The sequence below is a fragment of the Elgaria multicarinata genome, chromosome 3, assembly GCF_023053635.1.
Source record: "Elgaria multicarinata webbii isolate HBS135686 ecotype San Diego chromosome 3, rElgMul1.1.pri, whole genome shotgun sequence".
NCBI lineage: Eukaryota > Metazoa > Chordata > Lepidosauria > Squamata > Anguidae > Elgaria > Elgaria multicarinata.
Genome location: NC_086173.1, coordinates 82,964,846 through 82,991,566, shown reverse-complemented (window position 1 = coordinate 82,991,566; position 26,721 = coordinate 82,964,846). Strand labels below are relative to the sequence as shown.

Genomic DNA, 26,721 nt, shown 5'->3' with positions numbered 1-26,721 from the left:
CTTACCTGAAGATGGGAGATGGATCAGGTGTTCTCTTCAGATGCCATTTAATTTGTTTTCAGAGCTTATTCTGAACAACCTAACTACTGCTCAGCATGAACTGTAATAAATGATTTAAAGGCAGTGTTTTACACTTCCAATACAAAGCTAAAATGCTCCAAAAGGTATTTTGGAAGCCAAATCTTTATACGAAGGGGGATATTTAACCCCAGCAGAGACCTCATATTTAGGTCAGTTCGTTTAATCCTTGAAACTTCAGCTGATAACCCAATTAAAGTGAACATACAAAAACATAAGCAACCTTTTTTTACACTGTCAGGGCCCCTCTCTGAACACCAGCAGTTCTTTCTGTACACCACATTTCTTCAGAGAATGTGTCTAACCCCATCTAAACTGAGCAAAGCTGAATTGCCCAGACATAGCTGGGATGCATCTTCCAATAAAAACATAATTAACAGCCGACTCTTTATAAGTCTGGGCTTGAGAAAGGTCAGCTTCCTTGAAGTCTCTATCCGCCAATATAACGTAATTGTTGAAAATGCCGCAGTAGCATTTGATTATGCTGCTGGTGTGAAAAAATTAAAATGAGATTAAGATAAATGCTAATTAAACTTCAGACAGGATCTGCAAAAGATGTCAGAATCCTTGCCGTTTTGCATATCTGGTTATCAAGCAATAAGAATGATATTTTTTTTAAAAAAACCACCCAATGCTAATCTAGGACCTTTTTGACAACATAATGAACACTGTTGCCCTTTTAGAAATACATTCCATGTGTTTGCTGTTCTCTGTCAGTGTATCAGGCTAGAGGCTGTTTTGAGTTACTCAATATTGCCAAGCGACTATCTCCTAAAGGGAGAGAGCAAACAAGATAAAGTAAAGCCTTTTACTTCGCCTATAGAGCTTCTACCAGATACCTAGTTTGCAAAGTACTGTGTATCTATCAGCATTGGTGACCATGACAATCTGCCCAACATATATTGGATGTAGTTTAATGACAACATTTAAGGTCCCTCTAAATCACCTGTCTCTCTGTCTTTGGCAATCCTCATGCAGTGATGGCAGGACTCAGCTTTATGTCCCTCACCCAGGCAAATGAGGCAAAACGAGTGTCCGTCAGTGGGGGGAGCTTCCCCCCCCCCCCGCACCTAACACACTTCCTGAAAGGAGCCTTCATGGCCATATGCCCGTGGGGCGAATCACTATAGAGATTTTGTCTTGAAAGTTGAAGACGACGAACAAGTTTTCCTATAAATTGAAGAATTAACTAACGTAAGTCCCTCAAACAATGTTGCCGCAATGGCAGTCGAAGAAGAACTAGGGTTTGGGTGGGAACTGCTGCGCTTGCGCAATAGGAGGGGGGAGGGGTTCCCGCTCAAAAATGTTTCCCTTAGCTTTGAAGTACCTGAAACGAGCTCTGCGCAGGCGCAAAGCTCATATCTGTGATGCATAGAGACCACGAAGAAGAAGACAAAGTATCTCTAAGTGACAGAAAAATAGTACGGAGGATGGATCTACCGAAAAGATCAGGAACGTTGCCTTGGCTGTATTAAACTTCACAGTCAGTGTGTCATACAGGAGGAGCTGACTCTGGGACGGTTAGAACAGAGCCAGTGTGGTGTAGTGGCTAGAGTGTTGGACTGGAAGTCAGGAAATCCGGGTTCTACTCCCCACTCGGCCATGAAAACCCACTGGCCAGTCACAGACTCTCAGCCCAATCTACCTCACAGGGTTGCTGTTGTGAGGATAAAATGGAGAAGAGGATTATGTATGCCGCCTTAGGTTCCTTGGAGGGAAAAAAGCAGGAAATAAATGTAATAAATAAATATAAAAGAATACAGACCTATACAGAAGGTGCATTTGTCTCCACAGCTTTGTTTGATGTTTTTGCATGAGTACTTCCCTCAGCTGAACAGTCAAGCTGTTACTCAGTTTTAAAAGCAGCTTGTCTCTTCAGCAGTGGAAACTTATGCAGTAAAAACAACAGGCAAAGCACTGGCAACATGTTCCCACAATCACATTTCTGGATTTCAGCCATAAACGTGGACAGGTGAGAGACCAGAGATGGAAAAGAAGATTTGAGGTTTTTCAGCCTAAAGGGAGAAGCTGAAAATATGAAAATAAAGTACATTGATGGTGCTATATAAATAAATAAATAAATAAATAAATAATAATAATAATAATAATAATAATCTAGAGAGGAATGTGTAGAGTGGAAAGAACAGAGGATCAAATACCAAGTTCTGTAGAACTCCCACGGGGAATGACAGGAGAAAGTGTAAGCGACTACAGAAAGGGCAGCCAGAGGGACAGGGGGAGGTCTGGGAGAGGACAGCCCAAAGATGATGGTGTGGTTGAGAGAATCAGATTGACCCAGAAAAAAGACCCTGGAGACCTCAACAAGAGCAACTTCAGTAAATTGCCGTGGGCAAAAACAATGTTGGAATGGGATAGGAATTAAACACAACACCTTCAGAAAGCAAGTTTAAAATTAATATTGGAAATACCCCTTCAGTACAGAGAATAAGCAGCAGGTGTCAATGCTTCAGAGCAAGCTGCAATAGCCTGAAGAAAACCATGTTACAACACCATTACCTGGTTCAACACAGCATCCCCAACAGCAACCAGTCATAGAATTGAAGGAGACACAGAAGCAAGGCTTGCCAGGGATTCTGCAGGCACTCTGCCCGTGCTGTTGTTTGTTCTCAGCATCTGATAATAGGTACACTGCCTCTGAATATGGAGGTTCCATTTTTAGCTATCATGCCTGATAGCCATTGACCTATCTCTTTGCATTTGTCTAATTCAGTTTTAAAGCACACCAGTTGAGAACCACATGCTGCAGCTAGAAGATAGGTAGGAAGGAAATGCTGAGCGATACAGCTTGAATTCTACCCCCCTCTGCTTTCAAGAAGGGATTGCTTGCTGAGATCCAAAATGTTTTGGTTTTCTGCTTTAAATATGAAGCCTGCATCATGGGCAAGTATCCCCTTTGCCCTCTGCTCTTATGCTTCGTAAGTAACAAGGAGACTATTTGCAAAATTTTGCTTTGGCCAAGGAGTTCTTAATGCTGATATAAACAAAATGAGGTGGAAATTGGGGTGGGAGAGTGTGTTATGTTCTCCAATCTGAATCCCACCTCTGGCTCAAAGCAGGGGTCAGATGTGGGGGACGCTTCATCCAGCAATCCATCATCTACTACTCTGGAACCTTCCAGGCTAAAGAATGTGGCTTTACCAGACTCCTCGGACTCAGAAGGCACCCTTCCGATACAGTTCTCACCACCTTCATGCCATAGGAGTCAGCGGCTGAAGAATCAGACAATGGCCCTTTAAGAAGTAGGCAGCTCTCCACTCGGGGAGGGGTTAATAACAGTCCAGCCTTCCAAAGGCATCTGCATGTTGCTGAGCCAACAGCTCTTCCTGAGTGAGTTCCAGTCAGCATAGATGGATCCAGGGTAGGATGTACGAGAAATTTGTTCCAGGACATTTTTGATCAGGATTTTACCAAGTTCACACTTTTGGGACCGAACAAGGACTCCAATGCGCTCTGTGGACAAAGTCTGTACATTTCCAACCTTGCAATATGATTTGCTGAGACAAAAAAATGTTCGACAGCATCCGTACATGTGAAAAACACACATGAAAAATACACACTTTTTTCATGCAAAACAACAAAGCTCCCTATCTCAATTTAGATTTGGGTTGAAACATGTTTCAAAACGGAATACGGAGAACTTTGGTGAGCTCACATTTTGCTGATTTGCACATAAGAACAACCATGCCGGATCATACCAAGGGTGTATCTAACCTGGCGTTCTGTTCACACAGTGGCCAACCAGCTGCCCATGGGAGACCCACAAGCAGGACATGAGTGCAACAGCACCCCCCTGCCCATACTCCCTAGCAACTGGTGTACATAGACACACTGCCTCTGATACCGGAGAAAGCACAGAGCCATTGGGACTAGTAGCCACTGATAGCTTTCTCCTCCAGGAATTTGTTTAACCCTCTTTTAAATCCATCCAAATTGGTAGCCATCACTACATCTTGTGGTAGAGAATTCCACAGTTTAACCATCCACTGTGTGAAGAAGTAATTTCTTTTATCTGTTCTGAATCTCCTACAAATCCTCTTCGTGGGATGACTCCAGGTTCTAGTATTATGAGAGAGGGAGAAAAATTTCTCCCTATCCACATTCTCTACACCACATATAATTTTGCACACCTCTATCATGTCCTGAAAGAGCCTAGCCATCCTGCCATGCCCTGCTCAGCCCAGGTGGACTTGACTTGACTATGCCTCACCTTTCTAATTAGTCCAACTCCTTCATATTGGCTCCCCTAGGAACCTTGAGTCAAGACAGACAGGACAGGATGTCACCTACAGAAAGATTGGATACAAGTGTTTCTAGTCTGCCATGAAAGAATTATTAGCACACTAGCCATCATCCCGAAACCACTACAGATAGTCCTGCCGGCTCAAGAATGGTGTATTGTGTCCCTAGTTCTGCCAAAAATCAAGTTCTTAAGCCCAGCATCACAAATGGCTTCAAGTATTCACTTGGATAACTGACCCTAGCACATTTTCTTATCAGCAATGGTAGAAAATTTGAATCTGGTACTGATAAACTCAATCAAAACCAAAGTATTATCAGATAAGTAGTGGGTAGGTGTTTTTGTTGAGCAAAGTTATACATGCCTATAATCAGAGCTGTTAGTAAATCTGAGTCTGCAACTGCTGGATTCTTACCAATACATTCTGCAGGTGGAGAAATACTGGGGGGAAAGGGGCCTGACCTAAGATAAGATGGAAAGAAACAGCAAACCAAAGCCAGGGACCCATCCAACCAATAACATGCTTTAGCCTGCAGGCATGACTACAGAGGGGTGCACAACAAAAATTAGAAAATTTGTCAATGGAACTAACTGGCAAGCTGTTGGAAGACAATCTATAATACGTTAGTGTTCAGGGATGATGCTGTTTGCTGAGTCCATGTTTAAAAAAAAGGCACAGATGGGAATCTCCAATGGCGTGAATCACCCAAATAGTTTTAATAAGGGATCAGGAGATAAAAAGCTAACTCTCTCTAATCTGGCTGTCTATCTGCTTATATATTGTCCCATCCAAGCAGCGTCTGAACTCCTGCCCAATGAACCCCTACAAAGGGGGAGATTCTCATTCACAGACCAAATGTCACCAAAGTGAAGCGTGCCTCTGTAATCTCTGTTATTGTTGCAGTAAAGTGCTTTCCCTCCCCGCCCTCCCCACCATCTGGAGGCCTTTCGGCAGAGGGTGGGCCGACGAGAGGGCATGAATGAAGAGCAGCAGCTTGCCTAATGGACGGTCAGCTACCTGACTGCTTGTGGCTCTCACTCCATTCACCCTCCCTCTGTGCTTCCCCCCCCCTCCATCCCATCCTTCCATGTTGTACACACAGGCGGGAAGACTCAGCAGTAAACATCAATCCCACTGGGGTTCTTTTTGTAGCAGCAGGTGACCCATCTTCTTTTTCGACATATGCTTCGGGAAGAATGGGAATCGCCTTGTGTTGCAGTGCAGCTCAGCTCCTTGCTGTGAAAACGGAATATGGTTTGTTTGTTTGTTTGTTTCCTTTCCACCTGCTCCCTTGAGCCCTTTATTTCATTCATTCTAAGCCACCAGGATGGCTTGACGGGGGGTCGGGGTGGTGGTGGTGGTGGTGGTGGTGGTGGCTTCTCTGTATTTGAACACATATTCAACCTGCCGCAGCCACTGGTGGCATCTCCTTTGCAGAGGGAGTTCACCCACTGAGCGGAGAGCGTGAGACTTTGATCACCTCGTAAGCCAAAGCTGATGCTGCAAATGGTTCACAACGTTTTGAATGGGAACACGTGACATTGGCAGTGAATAAAAGCACACGGGGGCTGTGGAGCAATCTTTGGTACCGTTTCTCACCGATGTATCCACATACAGGTTAGAGGCTTGCATCTTCCCTCCACTGCATCTTTCCCCTTCATGCCTCCCCCCCACCCCCACCCGATTTCTCCTACCACCCTCCAAGCTGCCCCTTCTAGCTTTTCAGATCAGGGCTGGGATAGCAGATTAGTCCTAATTTTATGCCAAATAGCTATGATTACATCTATTTCCCTGAAGATGATAAAGCATGCTGCAGCTTGGATTTGCAATATTACCACCTCCCTTGTTTAGTCCCCCTTGAAGAGATAAGCCTCTCGATTCAAAGGCAAGGAAATGTGTCAACCTTCTCTTTTGCGACAGTAATGCTTTGTGTGCAGAACTGGAAATGCAACAAAAATTATGAACTATCAAAACCGGGACACTTTAGAAGTGATAGCAAGCTGCAGAAATTTTCTAAAAGAAACCAGAACACTTGACTGGAAAGCTACCAACAGCTAATATACTTGGACTGTAATCTGAACATTTCCCCCCTTTAGTTTTGAATTATCTGGGATTAGGGTTTAGGAAAAGACTCAATTATTCTACTCAAGCTCTTCTGAATTATTTATAGAAGATAAATAAAGAATAAATTGGGCAATGATGAACTGAAGACCTGATGGTGGAGAGGAAGTTTCATACTGGAAAACAAGCAATTTTCTCTCAATAGGACTGTTTATTATTTTCTTCCTTCTGCAGAAATTGACAAATTATCTTTAAAGGTCTGCTGCTTAGCAACACCAGTTCCAATGATCTGCTTGGAAGATGTTAATTGCTTCTCCAAACAATGAGAACTGTTTAAAGGGATATACCTCTAATTTAATGGCAAGAGAAATTAGTCAGAAAAAATATGATAGGCCAAGACGGTAGCACACAGTCACAATGTAATGAACTGAAATCAATACTGCTCACATTTCACCACCGTGTCGGGGAAGGCATAGCTGTCTGTTTACATTTATAGTACAATGTACATATCCTGACAAGGAACCTGCTTTAGGGATCTAGTTTATTTGGCCTTTCTTCAATCACTGGGTAAGAAGCAATTAATGACAGGGGTGTGTGTGGATCCTTCCAACCCTTGTGCAAATGGAAGCCCGCTGGTGCAACAGGACTTCTAGACATACAAGGGGGCTTCCCTGTCCTCTCCCCTACAGCCCCATATGTGCCAATATGTTGGTTGTTTTATGATGGTTTTAATTTTTGTGAACCGCCCAGAGAGCTTCGGCTATTGGACGGTATAAAAATGTAATAAATAAATAAATAAATAAATAAATAAGAATCTGCCCTAGAGGGTCCCCCCAACCTCCCAGAGTGGATTCAGGGGGCATCTGCTCAGCCAGCCGTTCCCTCCCATTATCGAAACAATACCATCGGTTACAATCCAGGACATCCCAAGCAAAATTCCTGAGGAAGAGGATGGCCTCATATCTTTCTCCCTTCATCTAGAGAAGATAGTAGAGTATGAAAAGGAAGGAAAGTGGAAGCAGCTGGAGACATTGCTGGCCCTACCACACAGCAAGGCGAAGAGGCCTGCCTTAGGAAACACCATAACAGGGAGGGGGGCATGAAAGCAGAAATTAAGGGTCCAAATAGTGCAGCAAGGATGTTTTGTTGGCCCCAGTTGTGTAGGGATAGGGGGATGGGAGCCCTCTGGGCGTTGTTTTGGGCAGAACATGTCTTATGCTGGCATTATTTAGAGAAGAGGTGGCCTGGAATGTGGGGTAACAATTTGAAACTTAGCAAATAGCCTTATCCTAGTGTGTCACAAACTTCCTTTTTGAGCTTAGCTAAGGACTCATAAAGGGCTAACCACCCTTCTAATAGTGAACTCAGATGGTAAGTGCCACCAGGATTGTAGACAAAACAAGGCCACTGAGAAACAAGATGAAAGTGTTAAGATACTTGAGGGGGAAGCTGATGTTTGCAGAAGTATAAAAAATATTTTTTGGGGGAAGAAAAAGCTAAGTGAATTAATACCACACACAAAAAAGGCCAATGATGACTGAGCAGGCTCAGTAGTCACAGAATAGAGCGCGACAATTGGAAAAGTAAAACAAGTTGGAATGGCAGAAGAGTCTAAAGCCTTCTCTAGAGGGAACAGATGGCTGAAACTCTGAACAGGAGCCATTCCTTTTAGGAAGGAGGTTCCACTGCAACATTTTGTTGCAAGTCCCATTGGTTTCCACCGATTTTCAGTTTTTGCCATTCCATCCCACTGAAAGCAAAGGGACTTAAGTAACTCAACAATGTTGCTTCGCTGGCTTCAACACGAGTTCAGCACAACTAACTTTAGCTGGATTAAGGCTTTTGTATTGACTGACAGATAAATTACCAACTGGCTGCTCGGATAACATGTGTGCTCTTCCAACTCATTTGCTTTGCGGAATCATTGCGGAACTCTTCCTGCCTGAGGCAGCTTGTGAATAGAGAATCCTTTTACCCAGAGAAGAGGAGAGTTCCTGCTCACTGAGCAGCCTTCCCCAACCGGTTGTTCACGAGATGTGTTGAACTACAGTTCCCAGCATTCCCCATGCAGATGGGGGATGCTGGGAGTTGTAGTCCAACACATGTCAGGAGGGCAACGGGTTAGGCAGGCCTGCCCCTGAGAAATTATGTCAATCATCTGGATCTGCCAAGGCCAGCCAGAATCCCTGCCGTCGGAAGCTCAAGCAAGTCTGCGGGTGTCGGACTGGTAGCCTCTCCTTCAGAGTTATTGGTTCTGCCTCAGCTCCTGCTTTAACATGATAAATACCGTCATTAAAAATCAGCCCAATGAAAATATATGTCATTCCCACTCCCTCGGAGCTCCTGAGACTGGCAGCGGCTGAATCAAATCGCCACAAGCACGTTTCAATGTGCTCTGGGCAAGGTTCTTATTTACGGTCTGCTCAAGAATGTGGGCTGGTATTCTTTTTAAACACATCCGAAGAATTAAAAGCCTCAAATCAATAGGAAGCAATAGTCACATGTATCGGCCACAGAGGTTTTTTTTTTAAAAAAGAGAAAAGCAACTAACATGACTGTATTCATACACCGTAGAGCGCAAACAACCAATCGCAGCTTTCAGCTCAAAGAAAAATCAGTTTGAATATGAAATCAGAAGAATAACGCTAAATAAATATTGTGGAGCAAAATAACTAAAAATGTGTTTCTGTGCAGAAGCTGCCAGGGGTTTGCAATAAACCTATCTCTTAGCTGCAACTAATGTCTGGCATATCTTCTGAAGATGCAAGAGCCACATATATGCCCTGGCAACTAACGACAGGATGAAGAGTCAAGGGGTCATGAAGGCTGCTATCTTGCTTCCAGAGCCATTCAGTAGCACTGGTGGGGCAGCTCAGGGACACAGAGATGCCAAAGCTGTATGTTCTGTGAGCAGCCTAATCCGTTATCTCCTCGTCCCTGTAGTTGCTGTGGCACAAGCCAAGGGTCTCTGAAGCAAGCGGAGGACAGCAGGACTGTTCCCCCTCCCTGCACCTTCTTATGGCTGCTGCTCCTTGCTGCGTGGGATGGGGCAAGAGTCCAACGCCAAAGCAATGAGGCAGGGATACCCTTGCCCCACACCAGCACTCCTAAGCCCAGCCCTGCGTTCTGAGGAGGAGGGAAGAGTATCACATTCACTGAGATGCTACCAAGCAGGGCTGGCCTATCAGGCAAAATGGGGGAAGTGGATTGGTGGGGTGCCTGGGGAAGGGGTCATATACATTCAAAGCAGATCCAAATGCATTAGGGAGAGGGTGGGATTGCCAACTCTATAATGATACACATTTCCTTTTCCAAAAACAGGGCAATTCTGTGATTTGAAAAAATGCTAGTTTAAGGTTATCACTCTCTCGTGTTGGCTCAAACTCCACAAAGCCAGGAAATAGGAAGCTTAGGCTCATGCCTTGACCGATGTGCCCCGTGATCAGTGATTGTGATCAGTGATTGTGATCAGCGCCAGCCAGCTTGATCAACCTGCTGCCCCACGGTGTGTCATTTTAAAGGGTCTTTTTGGTAACTTTGAGTAGCAGCAAACTCAACCTATCAGACACTGCCATTGGAGGGGCACAGCCAGTGAGGTCATAGGAGTACCAAAAAGCTCCCTCATTGGTCGCACGCCCACAAAGTAGCAGTTCAGCTCACTGCTACTTAGAGTTATAACAAAGGAAAGAAAATACTTTTATTTAAAATGGTGTCCTTGGGGGTGCAGCTTTAACCAGCTGGCTGCTGCAGCACTTCCTTTTGGCAGCGGGCTGAGAAGAAGAGAAGAAGCCAAGCTGAGCCACACAGCTGCCCCAAGATTTAAAAATAAAATAAAATAGGAGGGCTGGAGGTGGGCAGGTAAGGTGTTTTTCCGGGCCTCTCTCAAGCCTTTTGTTCCCTCTGTTCCCTGAAAAACCAAAGTAAAGAATCTGTGATTTCCATTTATTTCTTTGGGCACTGCTACCAAGATTACAGTCAAGTCACTTTACCATCCTTGTTTCAGAGCCTTTCACCATATCATTAATTCATATATTTCTTGCCTTTGGCAAGTAGATAGGCACAAAATCAAATTTGGTTGGTCTGGTCCAATTAATCCAAGATAGTTCCCTGTGGCTACATCCTCCCAGAAATGAGCAGGTTAGAAAAAATATTCCATTCTTTAGGGCATGTTTCTAAAAGTCCAAGTTGTTTTTGCATTGGTTTTATGGGCGTGGAAAAGGTAAATCCAGAACATTAAAGATCCAGTGGAGTTTAGCCAATGAATTCAATAGAATAGTGGACTGCGCCCTCGAATTGCCAAGCTAGAGTCTAGCCTCTGAATACTAGCCACTGGAAACAACAGTAGGAGACGTCTATTGTCCTCCAGTGCTGCTTGCTTATGGGCTTCCCATGGGCATCTGGTCGGCCACTGTGGGAAACAGGCTGCTGAATTAAATAGGCCTTTGGTCTGATCCAGCGTGGCTTTTCTTATGCTCTAGGTTCTATTTAAATCAGTACAATTTCCTTTCAAGCAAATCTGTTTAGGACTTGGGATGTTTCTCGCTTTAGACATCTTAACTAAACCAAAGGAAATTATGCTTAGAACTGCTTTTAATTAGCAGATCAGGCATTTCTAAAGTAATTTGCTTATTTGAATATGTTATCAGCTGCAGACCCATAAAGGAACAATCTGACAGCAATGTAGGTTGTGTAGTGCTCACACTGAGAGGGTTCAGATACGTGTTGGAACAATTGCTTATGCTCAATTTATGCTGTTGCAAAAGTATTAAAGTGAACCTTAGGCTATGATGTGAGGAATCTTTAGTTTGGTGTGCTTATACTGAAGTTGCTGAGATTACTCCAAAGTAACTGACCACCGCATAATGCTCCAGTCTGATTAATCTGCCCTCAAGGCCAGTATAACACCCCTGCAGTTTAAACATAAAATTATGGTTCATACTGCTGCATCGGGATATTCCATACAAAACACTTAATTTTTCTGGATTGTAAATTTTAAGATCAAGCTCTAACTGGCAGTGCAATCTTATACATGTTTACTCATAAGTAAACCCCACATATTTCAATGGGATTGTCTCCCAGCTAAGTGTGTACAGAATTGTGACCTGCATTTGACAGGCTATTAACCTACAGGCCTCAAAGTATGAATGGTGGCAGATAATTTATATTTTGGAGAAAACTACAATTTACACTCCTGCAAAACATTTGCTTATGGACCAAGTGGTGGAAAGGCAGAATGAAAATGGGATGAATATACCATGTATGATTCTACATATTTGCATTCTGTACTTGGGAATCCATTTCAAAGTACAAATGGTTAATGTCTGGATCTGCTGTTAAAGACAGGAGGAACAAATGCTATCTGCCACTCTCTTCCTCAACTGTCAGATGATGATAATGCTTCCCTGGTTCACATGTTACATTCGTAAGACAAGACCCTCATCTCTGTGGTGAGACAGCTGCCTGGACTGCAATTGAAAACCCAGCCCAGGGGTTTACAAAACATTTGAACCAACAGAAACAGAAAGGAACAGACAAAAGAAAATCACTGTGGTTGCAATTCTGCAAACAGTTAAGCTGCTTAAAATCCACAGAAGTCAATGGGATTTAAGCAGCTCAGATGTAGCCATAGGGCCTGTTCAGGCAACATGCTAAGCCATGGTAGGCCGCTAACCCTTTTGCAGAAAATGGTCAGTGAGCATCTTTAAACGATGGTTATGTAGCCACCATGGTAAGGAATGGTTCACATGATGCACTAAATCATGGTTCACATGACACGCTAAGCCATAATGTTTACCTCAAAATGCTTAACCACCATAGCTTAGCATGTTGTCTAACAGGGTCAAAGTTTGCAGTCTATAACTATGTGCAGCAGCCCACTAAAATTAGAATTACACATATACTCCATGAAGCATTCAAACATGCTGGACTACATCCCTGTAAGGAGATTTTCAATGAAGATTAATTTAGAGCAAGGGTGGGAAGAAGCTAGATCTCCAGATGTTTGGGATTTCAACTCCGAGAAGCCCCTGCCAGCATGGCCAATGGTCAGGAATGCTGGGAGCAGAAACACAAAATTATCTGGAGAACTACTTTCTGCCCACCCCTAATTTAGAGAAAGCAAGGTAATTTGATGAGTTGCCTTGAGGCTCAACCCTACTACCACTGTGACACAAAGACAGTCAAGGATGATGATGGTGTTGTCAGGTCTCTGCACAGCTGTTCCAATTCCCTAGTTCCCAGAACGTGCTGTCTTTCATTGGCTTTACAAAAAAACCACTTCTTGCTTCACATCTTATCAACTCACATTTTTCTCTTCCCATCAGTCCCCTCTTTCAAACCTCCTCACTCGCTTTCCTATGAAATTTCTATATTGATTTTGAGTCTCTTTTTAGTCACCTGCAAAAGCTCTTAATAAGAGCGACGTAGCCACTGCTCACTGGAATTCACGGGAGAATGCTACTGCAAATCCTCCATCAAGAGTTCCGCTTTCAAAAAACAGCTCCAGAGTGATAACACCAGTGCTGCTAGTTGCCTTGTTTGTCTTAAAGGGTCACTGGAAAACACTAGATCTCTTTCTAGTTTGATAACTAGTCTGTGTTTGTGCAAAATCTGCTTTTGGCTGACCTCTAAACCTTTTGATTCTGTTTTGGTCTTTTAAACTAAAACAAAGCATTAAAAGTGCTCTTAACCAGCAGATTAGGCCATTTTTCAAAAACACACTTAATGTGAATCACTATACTTTGCATACATTTCAAGACACGTTGGCAAAGAATAGAGATGCAAGTTCCAAGACCAGCACAGACGGCAACATGGGGGCTTTGAGCCATAGGACGGGACTGGCTTTGGTCTTTGAATTTTCACTTAACTGGGATGTGGACTGAAACCTTTACTTGGGAGAAAGTCTCACTGAACTCAGCAAGGCGTACTTCTGAGTAGACATGAATAGGATGACATTACAGACCTCATCTATGTATGTATTTCAGAATCCACCTCACTGTGAATGATTGTTTTGAATCCTGTGTCAGAAAGCAGCTGATGTTCCCAATGCCTTTTCTAAAAGCAACCAATATTGGCTCTTTCAGAGGGAAGTACAGACACTACTTTCCCTCTGTCCATGGAAGCCTTCTGTGACTGGAATGGGGAGGGATGCCGGTTTCCACTATTCTCCCTTCTCCTGTATCACTCTATTGTCCCCCCCCCCCCACCAAATCTGCTCCAAGGGTTGGGGAAACCTCCAGAGCAAATTTTGGGGGAAGCCCACGGACTGCAGGGGAAAGAGTATTTGTTTAAGAAGGACTTTACTCCTTCTTGTATTCACCTTCGATTTCTATATACCTCTATGATTCAGTTCTCCCTTTTACTATCCTCCTAAAGTCCCCCTCGTCTCTCTTGTCCACGTCTCTCATCAATTTATCTTCCTCTATACTTTTCCAAAGTTTGCTAAATTCGTCTCACAATGTAATAACCAGAATGGCACGTTTTATTCAAGAGGTAGGCACAATATAAATGTAAATCAGGCATGATTTATTCTTCACTATTGGTTCTTAACATGCCATTTGCCCTTAGGATGGTTGCATTAAGTTGATGGTTTTAGTAAACTATTTCTGGCAACTCCAAGATTTGCATAATCACAGCTAATATGGAGCCTAAACACGGTAAGGATGGGTCTAGCATAGGGTGACCCTATGGAAAGGAGGGCAGGGCTCCTGTATCTTTAACAGTTGCATTGAAAGGAGAATTTCTGTAGGTGTCATTTGCATGCAATTAATTAATTAATTAATTAATTAGAATGTTTATGCTGTCCAACAGCCTAGGCTCTCATGCAGTACCTGGTGAAATTCCCTCTTCATCACAACAGTTAAAAGCTGCAGAAGCTCCTACAGCTTTAACTGTTGTGATGAAGAAGGGATTTCACTAGGTGCTGCATGCATACAAAGGACACTTGCTGAAATCCCTGTTCAGTACAACTGTTAAAGTTACAGGAGACCTGTCCTCCTTTTGTTATGGTCACCCCAGTCTAGTGGCCCTGCTCAGAGGCCAAGAACTAGAAAACCAGGAAGCAACAGGAAGAGAGTAATGGAGATCTTGCTGGGATGGGAATAGCAAAGGGGTTTTCACACACAAGATCAAACAAGATCACTTAATCATAATAATTTTCAGGTACCAGTATTGTATCGCTTTAGCCAGTGCTGCTGGAGTCAAAGAAAAGACAATGAAAAGTTTTCTCCATGAGCAAATATCCTTGATGGTGCTTTCCTACACCATCAGTTGTGTTAATTGTTGTGTTTTTGAGGTTTGGATTTTACTACGCTGTTTTAGACATAAGTTTTGGCCACTCCAACATAGGTTCAGGAAGGCAAGAGAAATAATCATCGTTTTGACAAAGGAAGCAAGGCCTAGGTTAGTAAAACATATTGCTTAGCACATGCGGACCAATTCCTATACTGTCTTATGAGTCTCCATATTCTTACCATCTCCAAAGATACATGCAGCTACCTTGGGCACCTCTATTGGACCTCAGGCTTATGAGAGAATTCATCTTATCTTGCATAGAATAAATGTTCAGGCAAGGAGCAGAAAAGTTCAAGCCCAATGACCCTATAACACTGCATAATGGGACAGGGGGAAATCTGCAAGCAGCACCAATAATGAATTGTTGCTGGGTGTCCTGACAATGCCACATAATGACCTCAGTATTTACAAAGGGCTTAGTGTCTTTTTTTTCTCTGCAAAGAAGCTCGTTTTTCCAGTTGCACAGCAAATGAGGATAGCTAATCCCTTGTCACACAGTCTTTCATAATAAGCATCACCCTTGACTTCGCTAATGACTACATAGCACTAATGCCTTTGATTCCTTATCATTCCTGCTTGTGCTGCTAGACTGAATATGAAGGGCACCTCAGCATCACAAAAAGGGTAAGTGAAAGATGCCCTATATCAGCATTCCCCAACCTGGTGCTCCCCAGATGTACTGGACTATCGATCCCAGCATCCCCATCCAATATGTTTCTACACCATAACATTCAATGGGGCTTACTCCCAGATAAGTATCTATAGGACTGCAGCCAAGACTGAACTATAAATGATGAGTTCTCCCAGCTTAAGTATTGCCTCTGCCATACTAGTAGGTCTTAAGTAAGTAGTCTTAAGCTAGGGTGACCATATGAAAAGGAGGACAGGGCTCCTGTATCTTTAACAGTTGTAATGAAAAGGGAATTTCAGCAGGTGTCATTTGTTTATATGGAGAACCTGGTGAAATTCCCTCTTCATCACAACAGTTAAAGCTGCAGGTGCCCTGCCCTCTTTTAAATCTGGTCACTCTAGTATAGCTCCTGCACCTTTAACTGTTGTGATGAAGAGGGAATTTCACCAGGTTCTCCATATATACAAATGACACCTGCTGAAATTCCCTTTTCTATGCAACTGTTAAAGATACAGGAGCCCTGACCTCCTTTTCATATGGTCACCCTACTTAAGCCTAGTAGTCTTAAGTAAGCCCTTGCCCCTCAGTCTCAACTCCCCCATCAGCAACATGGGTCTAATACTACTGACTTGCCTTACAAGTTTGTTGTAAAGATTGCAAGAAAGTAGCTTGGAACCTAAGTTTTCTTCCATAAACAGAACAGAATTTACATTCATAGAATGAGGGTTTCACAACTCCCATTCCCTATGCAAAACCTCTGTGCTCCTATCCCCAAATCTTATTCCGGGGGGTGGGAATGGTAAAGGATATGCTACAGGAATTTGTAAACAAAGGGGGCATTGCCTGAAATTACCCCCTTCCTTACCAGAATCAAAGAGCAATTTAGGGTCTGAGTCAATGGTGTGGAACACGTGAATGTGCTGTTTAGTTCGTAGTAGTAGCAGCAGCAGTAGTAGTATTTAGAATGGAACAAATTATAACATTTAGAAATGATGATTTCTTAATGCTTACAGTTAATTACCAACAGTCATCAATGCTAGAAAAAAAGTTTGTGTGTTTATCTCAGTAACCATATATGTATATGAATCTGCAATAAATAAATGCGTTTAAAGCCCCTGTTAATTATTATTTTTGATATTCAACATGAACAGTCAGATCTTCCCATGTGTCTGCGAAATTGATGTTTTCAGTCTGGATTAAAATAAAAGAGTAGCAATAGTTCTATGTGTGCTGGGCTTGTGGAAAGACTTAATTCCTGAAACATGATACCTCGGAAGGGAACAGTATTTACCAGCGGAATGGAGAATGACACCTCAGGCAACCAAAGAGAACTGTTTTCCACCCTTGAGATGCCATTTGAAAAGGCCAAGCTGTTTCTCCTTCAGCTTGTGATAAGTGATTCACTTCATCTCTCTGGAGTCTGGTTCTTGTGTTGGGTGCTTATGTGTCATCCGCATCTTGGACGCCTGGAGGAATATGCATAACTAACCTTTCTTTTAAAATGAGCTGTCCGTGGCCACAAGTAACAAGGCAGGGACATTAAAGAAAGTAACTGCTTGCGCTCAAGATGAAACCAGCATGTACAATTTCTCACTTCATAGCACCAGGGCTGACTTAGATGCTGAACCTACCATGAAGCTATTAGCTCACTTTCAGTAACATCTTCAGTGAGGAATATGTGCGTCAACTGCATCTTTGAACTCATGTGCAAAGCTCCCCTTAGGCCAGGCCTGGGGCCCAAATGATGACCTCCAAAGGTCACCAAAAGGCAACGCCCATCCCCCTCCCCCCCCCGGCCCAGACCACTGATCGTCTGGTGGTTGCCTGGTTTGTGTGCGGTTTTCCTCCATTCTAAAAAGTAGAAATGCTTTTCCTAAGCATTAGTTATGGCAGTAAGAGTGTTAAGTTGAAATACAGTGGTATTTTGGCCCCACCCTTTTTTCCTTTGGCCCTGTCCAACACTGGAATGTGGGCCCTGAGAGCTCCTCCAAAATGGAATTTGACCCTTGGGTTGAAAGATGTTCTGCTCCTCTGTCTTAGACTACTGGCTCAATCCTAGTTTTTTAGCCACCGTTGAACAAATATAGCCTTGCAAGGCAACACATACATCAGCATCTTACATGTTGATCATGCCTATGAATTTTATATAAGCAGAACAGGCTTAAGGAAGTCTAAATTTCAAGGAACCCACTTAGTTCATCTTGTTACAGCAATTCAATTTTGAATCGGCAACAAACTCTGCTAGGCAGAACGCTGGCAGGATACCATGAGGGTGTCTGAATGATGCACAGCGAGGCTTTTTAAATGTTGTCTCTAGAGGGCGAGCAGCATTTGGGCTCCACTTCAGGCAGCAAAATATCGTGGGGCAGCATTGTCTGTTTGTGTACCTGAAGCTGATCCCACCAAGTAGCCCTTTTCCTCCCCACCCTTTCAGGAGGCAGGAGAACTTCCCTCTTAAAATGGGCATTTAAGCTGCAACCTGAATGTTGATCCTTGTGTCCGACTGTCAGGAACTGTTCTTTTGAGTTGTATTTTACTGTTTCATTGTTTTTAATTGACACATTTGAGTTTATTGTGTGCTGCCTTAGTCAGAGTTTTCTGTGGAAGGGCCACAGAAGTTTTAAAATAAACAAATACATATAAAGGGTAATATTGGTACCACCCACATCCACACATAAACCGCTTTGTGCTGAAGATGCAGGATAACTCTAAACTGTGGTCGGCTGCGGATGCTCGTCAGCCCGTCAAATTTAGCTATTGTCTTAAAATAGCTAAAGGAACTGGAAGCCATCAGGAAGTCTGTTGGAGTATTTCCCACTGTGTCAGGCTCATTCACGCATTAGACTGATCCATGAATACTGCAAGGTTGGTAACATTCCATCATCTACAAATAATTCTCTCAAGGCCAGCTCTAAATTTTAGGGAACTTTATGGAAAGCAACATATAAAACCATCCCAGAGTCTTTCTGCAGATGGACATCCATCACCCCAACACCAGATATCTCCTGTTTCCTCATAATCTCCACCAGTAGTTCCATGCCGATGTGCAAAATGAAAAATGATACAGGCATAGTAAAGATGTGCCAAAGGCAGGACCAGAGTACCCATTACAATGAATGAAAGCCTGCATGTTTTTTTTTTATTATTATTATTATGTGGAAAGCACTGATCTTGGGTTCAGGATGGGTCCTATGGGATTTATCTAGATCAGCAATGTCGCAGAAGTCAGCAGATATCAGATACTACAGCACCAAGGACAGCAACTAGAGAGCTCCAGCAAAGCTCAACGAGGCCCTTACGTATGGCTGCAATTCCTCGTACCAGTTCTAGCCCCATCCCAACTGCTAGTTGGGAAGAACAATTCCTCGTACTGGATCTAGACCCATCCTTGTACTCCAACGGTCCTGGGTAGTGTCTTGATGTACCTTCTGCCTCTTCAGGTAGAGGTTCACTAGAATCATGTGTGAGTTTCTAAGGAGGAAGGTGCAGACATGCTTCTAGTGTCACTGATCCATAGTGGGGGAGGGAAACCCTGGGATAGTTGCTCCTCAGACTCCAATGCTCAGGGATCCCGTGAAATCAGAGGCAACTCCTTCCTGACCCCCAGCAGTGGAGGGCCTCTGTGCATCTGCATCACTGCCCAAGGTCTGTGCCATGACAGCCTCTTGTGAACATAATGCTGGTCCTGCCCTCAGCTTTGGAAATACTATGTTTTGTCTTTACAACTGGATAGTCATAATAAGAAACCAAACAAAAGAGATGAATAGAGAGATGAACTGCAACGAACCTCTGAGGGCTTCTTCTCCTTCTGCCTTGACCAACCAGATTTTGTATTTGGAATTTTGGAGCATCTTGAAGCTGATGTTGTCTGACCTTTCGAAGAAAAACAAGGTAAGTTAAGGGAACGCAAGAATTAGATAAAGGAAATTCTAATCACAGCCTAACTGCTGTCTTGTGTGTAACAACACCCGGCACTTCAAAACTCCTGAATACCTACAGTTTCCATCCTAGAGCAGCTTAGATACACAGGCAACATTTTGTAGGCTAGACAAAATGTAGGCTTAAGATTTTTCAAATATGACACTAAGATTTAAAAGTAACAGAAACACGTAGTATCTAGCTTTTTTATCCGGGGTCCCCCCAAAGCTTCAGAAAGTTCTACCAAGATTAATGTGAACTTTTAACACCTGCCTTCATCACTGTTCTCACTCAGAATTAGGGGTTTATATATGTTGGCACTGGCAGCTCTGTCCCTGCCTCGAAATATGAATTCAAGAATGTTAGGCCTCCAGTCAGAAACTACCATAATCAGAATCATCATTCTATCAATTTCCTGTTTAGCGCCAACATTCAGAATATTCCTGGCAGGGGCAACACGTTTCACATTGAGGCCACAATCCTTTGCATGTTTAGACAGAAAAGAAGTCCTTCAACTCCCAGCATTCCCCCAGCCAGCATGGCTGGCATGTGAATGCTGGGAGTTGTACTATTTTTTTTCTGCCTAAACATGCAAAGGAGTGTGCCTTTAGTAAATTAAATCACACCACCAATCACACCCAATAGTTATTTGGGGAGCTTCATTCTTTCAAATGACCTTGGCATTTTTCGCCATGAAGCCCTATGTCAGTTTAACTCTAAATAGCTTTTAGTTCCAACCATTTGTTTGGAGATTTTTTTCCTGCTTCCCCAAGTGCAGATTCTTCATGGCCGCTGTGACTCAATCTATACTGTCTCAACACCCAGAAACTGTAGTGATCCCATAGTCCCATTCTGTTTGGGCTACTCTGATGGGGCCCATGAGTTAACTGATCTCTATCACAATCTCTATGCTAACAAACTCATAGGAAAGTATTAATGAAATGCTCAGAATGAACAAAGCTGGCTTTGTGGCAGGGGATGGGGAACTTCAGGCCTAGATGCAGCCCGGGGGATTTCCGATTTCAGCTGCAATATTCTTTTGGTGTTATCTTTGATCACAGAACAGAGATACGAAGGCATTTAAAGGCAATTGAACTTTGAATACCCTGCAAAGTATCGAGCTGTTGCAAAGTTTTGGAGCTGTGCCTTTTGCAGGCAGGATGGAGACCTGCATATTTGTGAATATTATTTATTATTTATTTATTAAATTTATATACTGCCCCATAGCCGAAGCTCTCTGGGCAGTTTACAAAAGTTAAAAACAGTGAATAGACATGGAGGCTTAGTATTTGGGATGCTATTTGAAAGTGCTGCTGAGTGATACGGCAGTCCTGCTTCGTTCTCAGTTGACATGCAGAAGCCTTGCCTTGCTTTCTTCTGAGTAGGCTTAGAATGGTCATGACCACATTTGTCCCCACCCGCTCTAATTTTGACCCTGCCAACAGACAGAATATGGTTTCCTGAGACCTTCCCCATTCTACTGGGGAGACATGAGAGGTGCAAAAAATTATGCATGGTGTGGAGACACTTTTCTCCCTCTCATAATACTAGAACCCGGGGTCATCCAACATTGCTGACTGGTGGGAGATCTGGACAAATAAAAGAAAGTACTCTTTACACAGAGCATAGTTAAACTATAGAATTCACTACCACAAGATGTAGTGATGGCCACCAACTTGGGTGGCTTTAAAAGGGGGGTTGGATAAATTCTTGGAGAAGGCTGTCAATGGCTACTAGTCCTGATGGCTATGAGCTACCTCCAGTATCAGAAGCAGTAAGCCTGTATATACCAGTTGTTGGGCGGGAGGGTGCTGTTGCACCGTGTCCTGCTTGTGGGTTCCTGGTTGACAGCTGGTTGGCCACTGTGTGAACAGAGTGCTGGACTAGATGGACCCTTGGTCTGATCCAGCAGGGCTCCTCTTATGTCGTTACAATTTGGCACTTCAGCTGAAAAATGTTCCCCACCCTGGGACATTTTAAAAAAACTCGTGTAACTCAATTTTACATTGGCTTTGCTATGCAATGCCTGTCTCTTTAAGCCTATGGAAAACAGCACTTCCAATGCTATCCACAGTGAAGAGCTGATATCTGTGTTGATATAATAACAATAGTAGTGGAGGCGGCGTTTTAATGGAGTCTTGCTAGAGATGCTTATCAAGTGACAACCATGACAATTTTTAGACATGGTGGAAAATGAGAGGTCTGTAGTGAAGTAGCCTGGCAAGAGCGCTTGTGGGATCTCAAGAGCCTTCAACAAGCCATTAATTTCATTGGGTCATTAAGAGTACTTCACAAGAGGTGCAGAGTACCACACAAGTGGTCATGGAATGAGCGGGTTTTACAGGTCCGAGACGTTCAAGGATTACACACTGTTGTGCTACTACCTTTTAATTTAATTTAGAGATGATACCACAGCATCTGAATAAAAACACACACCCATAAATTGATAGGCCACAGAAACTTATTTCTTTAGGTGTTGCTATAAATAGTTTATGTTCTTTTTCAGAGGCTCTACTCTGAATCATAGAATCATAGAATAGCAGAGTTGGAAGGGGCCTACAAGGCCATCGAGTCCAACCCCCTGCTCAATGCAGGAATCCACCCTAAAGCATCCCCAACAGATGCTTGTCCAGCTGCCTCTTGAAGGCCTCTAGTGTGGGAGAGCCTAGATCCTCTAGGCTCTAGGAGCCTAGAGAGGATCATACTAGATTCTCTCCAGTACTAGAGATCACACCTTTACAATTTTTGTAGATTCTCTCTCTCTCTCTCTCTCTCTCTCTAGCAAGACTAGAGAAAGCAGCTGTTAACTTCGGTTCTGCAAGCTTAACTTCTTTGCGGCAGGGTCTTGCTATTTACTGTGTAATCTGTACAGCACCATGTACATTGATGGTGCTATATAAATAAATAAATAAATAAATAAATAATAATCAATCCACTTGTGATGTGGAAAGGAGTAAAAGGGAGGTGTCATGGGCAGATTGTTATCTAATCAAATTTGACCTATTGGCCACTCTTAGTCCTTGCAGGAATAGTGGACCAATGTTAATGGTCAGCTTCAGGAGGCTGTTCGTTTCCTGAGATTTCCAGGGAAGTTTCCTGAGTTTTGAACCGATAGTTCTGCTGACATCCTGGTCTCTGCTTGGGCCATCCATACAATCATTCCCAAGTGTCATCGGCACATAGAGCCATATCAGAACCCTGGTGTTCAGAGGAGCTGAGGGTTATGAAGCAGGGTGGACAAGAAATGTAGCATAGGTGAAAAAAAATTGTGACTAGCACAGATGAGAGACCACCTTAGGGTTTACTCTGTGGCAATAAGGGAGGCAAAGAAATCTTACTACTCTACCCCCAGTGCCTGTACAATGTTAGCCACTAAAGCTTTCTGAAGTAGTGAAACGCCTCCTTTCTGTAAGATAGGTAGATCAGATGGAACTGTCAAAGGCTCACTGTGACCAATCTGCATTACATTTTGCAGTCAAAAATTGCTCACATTCGTTCCAACTTGGATGCCATCATTTTGATGGTCAAAGACGGATGCAGCCAGGGTTTCAACTAGTCACATTGTCTTAGGTTTCAGCTTCTGCACCCTGATTATGTGGACAAGTTACTTGGAGGTTTAAAACCCACCATCTGCTCTTTGGATCCATGCCTTTCCTGGATGCTAAGTCTGTGCTTATCATCTGGACCTCAGAGATGGTTAATGTCTCTCTTAACCAATTAAGGAGGCAGTGATTAAATCTTTGTTTAAAACTAAACAACAACAATGAATTTCAATCTCTTGATTCTGGATAATTATCATCCAGTATGTAATGTACCATTCTTGAGTAAGGTACTGCAAAAAGTGGTGGTTTCTCAACTCCAGATTCTCTTGGAGAATTGTTTGGATAATATTTATTTGGATCCATTCCAATCTGGTTTTCAGCCAGTTTTGAGGACAGAAACAGCCTTGGACAGCCTGGTAGGAGAATTATACTGAAAAAAGATGGGGGAGCAAAACCCTGATAGTTCTCCTGGACCTCTCAGTGGACCCTGATGCCATTCATCATGGTATTCTTCTGGGTCACCTAGCTGGGATAGGACTAGGGAGCATGCTGTTACGGTGGCTCCAGTCTGTTCTGGAGGGATATATCTAGAACAGGAGTGAGGAAAGTTGTGGCCCTCCAGATGTTATGGTCAGCAACTCCCATGATCCCTGACCACTGCCTATGCTGGCTAGGGCAGATGAGAGTTGAAAGCCAAAACATCTGAAGGTCCACAGTTGCTCGTCCCTGACCTAGAAGGTGATGCTGGAGGAGTCCTGTCCCACCACACCGACACTGGACTTTGGGGTGCCTCCGGGTTCTATCTTGTACTCCATGCTTTGTAACTTGTAGATTAAACCAGTGGGAGAAGTCATCTGGAGGTTTGGGATGAAGCGTCATCACCATGTGGATGACATGTAGCTCTGCCTCTTGTTCCTTCCAAATAATCCCAGAAATGCAGGGCAGAATGCAAAAGCATCAGGGCCAAAATGCCAGCATATTTTAGCTTAAACTTCTTATTGCCAGTAACTAAGCCTTAGAAGACGCATTTCAACCTTTTAGAATGGGGAGAAAACTGCAAATAAGCCAGGAAACCACCAAAAGATTGGTAGTGAGGAGAAAGGGCCACGGCTATCTGCAATACGGAACTAGAGATGCCCGAAATTGAACCTGAGACCATGTTCATACAAGGAATGTGTTCTACCAATAAGCTACATCCTCTCTGCCTCGGCAGCAGGCCTTCCAAGGAAACAACATGCCTCCGTGTCAAAGTAGCTTGGCCTAGTTGCTGACCGAAGGTTCAGTATCATCCCTTCCCTTTACCCCGAGGGAATCTACACGTCATTGTGAGGGCGCTTATATGCGCCCCCACAACGACTGTGTAGACCGAGAAAGAAGAGACGAAGGAAGAAGCGGAGGAGGCGGCGGCTGGGGAACTGGCCGCGTCCTTGCCGCCGCCTCCCCGCCGGCCTCCTGCTGCCGGGCTAAGAGCCACCCAGGTCGGAGAGCTCGGCGGAAGCGGAAGCCGAGCTCTCCGACCTGGGTGGCTCTTACCCCGGCAGCAGGAGGCCGGCGGGGAGGTGGCGGCGGCGGCAAGGACACGGACGTTTCCCCAGCCACCGCTTCCTCTTCCTCTGTCTCTTCTTTCTTGGTCTACACAGTCGTTGTGGGGGCGCACTGGGGGCGCATATAAGCGCCCTCACAATGACGTGTAGATTCCCTCCCCAACTCTGGAATATCGCTTCAGGGCTTTGGAGGGTTAAGGCATCGTTAATCAAGGTATTAAACAGCACAACCTTATCTCTGTTGGACTTTGGTATTTATGCAGCAGGTGATGTTTTTAGCTGTTGACAAATGCTCTCCCGCAGAGTAACTGTAAACACAACTATGACCTTCCTTTTCCAGGAACAGACAGTAGCTGCATATTGTCGTACCGTTTTTAAATGCCAGATCTTGTAGCTTGTTGAAAGGTAACTAAGGGTGGGAAAATTACTGACAAGATCTCATAGTATTTGCAAACTAAAGTACATAGTGTTCACGTTGCAGCTCCAAAATGGATTGCTTCAGTATATTTAGTGAGCCACATGAGGTTGCCTTTTTATTGCACTCATTCTGCCCTTGGCTTCTAAGTGCCCAAACCAGACATTTTACTAATGGTAGGTGAAGGCAGAAAGGTCCCATCTGTTACTTGTGGAATATAGGAAACCAAAATGTGGCAAAGCCTCAAAACAGAGCTTAGAAACCAAAGACTTCAACCGAAAGGTGCACCACAAAAAAAGGATGATGTCGCAATGGGTTGGACCTTGAGCATTCTCTCATGTAAGAAGGTGGTTTACAATGTGCTGTCTAATAAGGGCTTCGTCTGGGTCAAAGTTTTGTAATTAGTTTTCTTTTATGGCTTCCTCTTGCCCACACTGTTCACAGGAGGAGGAGGACACTTAGATCAGACAAAAGGCATCCCCTGCCAGATATGTAAGTGGATATTAACTTCTCATAGCATATTTTAGAAGCAATCCCCGAGTACAATTTATTGCTCAGGGACTACCCAGGAAAAAGTAGCTTTCCCGGCTGTCTGCAAAGTAATTATTCAAATGTTTTCCCTGCTGGAGGTGAATCGTTTAGTTATCTTGTCCTAAGCCTTGAATTAAAGGTCTTACTGTCAGTGGTGTCTGAGTTATCGCTGCTGATCGAGTACTTTCGCCGTTTCTCTTCCATCTGTAACAAAAGAAATTGAGCATTACACTTACTGTTCAGGAAACTCATTATGGCACCAAATCACTGTTATCTCAGGATATCCACACATCGCATTAACCCAACCAAACCAGCGAATACTTAGTCTAATGACAGAGAATTACCAGGGGGCTTAAAGAATGAAAAAGAACATCACTGAAGTTTAAGATTCAGCAACACTTCCCTTCTAAATCTCTCTGCTACTTGGATGTATAATGAGTGAGTGTATCTTATTTTGAGTCAGGCAGCATGCACGACAACTATAATATCCAAAACAATCCTAAAATATACACAAATTTAAGGAACTCCCATTACTGTGACATGGAGAATCCAAGCATATACAATGCATTTAAATATGAAATCAAGCGTTTCTGCACCTATTTGTTTCCACTTGTCTAATGGAATAAAAGAGTGGACCAAAGGTTTGGGTGAAACCCTTTGGAAAGCATCCAAGCAATAGCAGCATGGATCTTTAGCTTAAGTTCAAATACAAAACCAGGGTGGAAATGATTTCATTTTGTAGGGCTTTATTTTACGGATTAAAGAATCTCTGGAGATTAGGATACCTGGGATTGGATCCAGGATCTGTTTTCCACGAGAGAAAGAGATCTGCTGCAAAACAGAGGGCTCTGTTCATGGAAGGTCCTTCTGCACGATTTTTGGGGATCCCCTCTGTACAATTTTTGAGATCCCCATCTCCACAGTTTACCCCATTCAGCAAGGTCTCTTGATTCTCTGTGTAACATTTTCAGGGGGCGGGGGTGGGACTGTGAGAAGGAAGGGACAGGAGACTTCTCTTCCACCAGTGTAGCTGATCCAGAATAACTAAATCTGGATCCAACCCCAGTACTGTCACAGTGAGGGAAAACAAGAGCTTGGACAAACAAGTAGCCCCATGGCAACAGATTTGAAATCTTAGCCGTACGGCAAGCCATGACACGTAACTAATCGCCATGCAGATCTCGCAATTTCACCAAGCCAAAACGTTTCAAGAGATTGTCATCAGACATTTAGGACTAACACTCGAGTAAAGTCAATTCCTATTATGCGCACAATATACAATATGCTTCACCTCCCCCCCACCCCCCGGATTGTTGTGAGACACGTTCCCAGGAATTTATGCTCATGATTAAGTTTTCTGTATGAAACGGGTTAAGGGCCTGGCCTCCTGTTGAGTTTCTGTAATTACATATACTGTAATATATAATTGACTGTTGAGTTTGACTTCATT

At 43.5% G+C, this 26,721-nt stretch overlaps 1 protein-coding gene across 3 annotated transcripts in view; it reads right to left on the bottom strand.

The window, feature by feature from the left end:
* JADE2 (jade family PHD finger 2) overlaps nt 1–26,721 on the bottom strand; it is a 186,643-nt gene that overhangs the window by 139,679 nt on the left and 20,243 nt on the right. For all 3 annotated transcript variants that reach the window (XM_063120744.1, XM_063120745.1, XM_063120746.1), the window contains 2 exons: nt 25,418–25,475; nt 19,109–19,194 (listed from right to left, as the gene is read on the bottom strand). In XM_063120744.1, the coding sequence (XP_062976814.1) occupies nt 19,109–19,194; nt 25,418–25,475 (144 nt within the window). The remainder of the gene's footprint in view (nt 1–19,108; nt 19,195–25,417; nt 25,476–26,721) is intronic.